Source organism: Wolffia australiana, chromosome 18, assembly GCF_029677425.1.
Source record: "Wolffia australiana isolate 7733 chromosome 18, ASM2967742v1".
Lineage (NCBI taxonomy): Eukaryota > Viridiplantae > Streptophyta > Magnoliopsida > Alismatales > Araceae > Wolffia > Wolffia australiana.
Window position 1 is genome coordinate 8061903 of NC_135852.1, and position 1551 is coordinate 8063453.

At 42.6% G+C, this 1551-nt stretch overlaps 1 protein-coding gene across 1 annotated transcript; it reads right to left on the bottom strand.

Annotated features, from left to right (window-relative positions):
* Window positions 1–1336, bottom strand: LOC144714989 (Acyl-CoA N-acyltransferases (NAT) superfamily protein). The gene is made up of 3 exons (XM_078589822.1): window positions 999–1336; window positions 414–644; window positions 1–173 (listed from the first exon to the last, which is right to left on the bottom strand). The coding sequence occupies exons 1-3, from the start codon at window positions 1270–1272 to the stop codon at window positions 163–165; spliced, it is 516 nt and encodes a 171-aa protein (XP_078445948.1). The 5' UTR covers window positions 1273–1336; the 3' UTR covers window positions 1–162.
* Window positions 1337–1551: the final 215 nt, after the last annotated feature.

The window sequence follows — 1551 nt, forward strand, 5'->3', positions numbered from 1 at the left end:
TAACGATTAATTTCATCCGTCATGGATAAGGTTTATAAAACAAGTGTGATGGTATACATGAACATGGACACAGAGAGAGTAATTTTTTTTTCTCAGGCGTACCTTAAGGCATCCAATATGAGATAATTAATGAACCCGCCATGTAGGTCGTGAGTCATGATCTTATCTCCCATCTAGAAAAAGAAAAACCAGATTTACATGAACAGAAATTAAGATAAATGCCCACGATAAGGATCAACCGGGATAGAGAAAGTGACGTTCTATTCAATCCGGTTTCCACAAGTCCCATCACGAAAATGATAGAGAGAAAAAGTTTCAACGATAAAATTCAACAATAAACAAGAAATGCAGAGAAAAAAATGATAAAATTTGCAGATGGGTATAAATTATGGAGAGAGACAGATGGAGATTACCATTGAAAATTTCAAAATCCAGGAGCATTCTGTAGGCTTGGCGGTTTGGGGAATAGTAGCCCTCGATCAGTTCATCAACCTTAAATCCGAGCTTCTGGTAGAGTGAGAGAGCAGGAGTCCTTTTCGGATCAACATGAAGAGAGACGCAATGGATTTTCCGAGTTCTGCACTTTTCAATGGCGGTTCTTAACAATTTTTCCCCAAGCCCTCGCCTTCTCCAGCTCTCCTTCACTGCGTCAATCGAAGAGAATTTAACATTAGAACCCCCAATTGTAGTTATTGCATGAAGATTTACCGCTGTTCTTCTTAGAATTAACAGACTTTAACAAATTTACGGGAGCGTTGAGATTAATAATTCGATTTACTTCTCGATTTCATTGGATGTGGGGGGTAAACAGTGAAGAAAGAGTGCATTGGGAACGAAATTACACGCGTTAATTTGAGAATTATCGTCCTTCGTCCGATTTACATTCCAATTTGAGATACATGAACGACACTTTGAGATTAGTCGCTAAATTTACTTTGCGATTTCTTGGAAGATGAAGGCAGAAAGTAAAGAAAGAGTGAACTGTGGGGCGAAATTACCGGCGAGTTTAGAAATTGAGGCGCAGAGGGCCGAGGCAAACGAGTACATAACGTATCCGACGATTTCTCCACGTTTAACGCCGGGAACGGCCGTCGCGGCGTAGATCAACCCCGCGTTCTTCTTCCTCAGCTCATCCGCAAAGGACGCGGCCATCGATTCATGCTTTGGGAAGATCTTCCTCTCCAATCTCTGCAAATCTTCCAACACTTCCACATCGCCGATCCCTCTTCTCGACGCGTCGAACTCCCCGATCAAGATCTCAAAATCTGACATTTCTACCCGCCCCCAAGTCAGATTTCTAACCCTGTTCTTGAAGGTCAAAGTAATTTATTTTTGGGTTAATAGCACGAAATATCCCAAACTGATTCAAAAATCTGAGATATAACCTAAACTTTTTTTTCGGCACGGTATATCCCAAATTCGCAAAGTCTACGACGACATACCCCCGGTAATGACGTGGAAATCCCTCGTGGCTGCCAGGTGGATTTCCGGCCAGATTTTGACCTGGCCGGATCCACCTGGCAGCCACGAGGGATTCCGCATCATAACGGG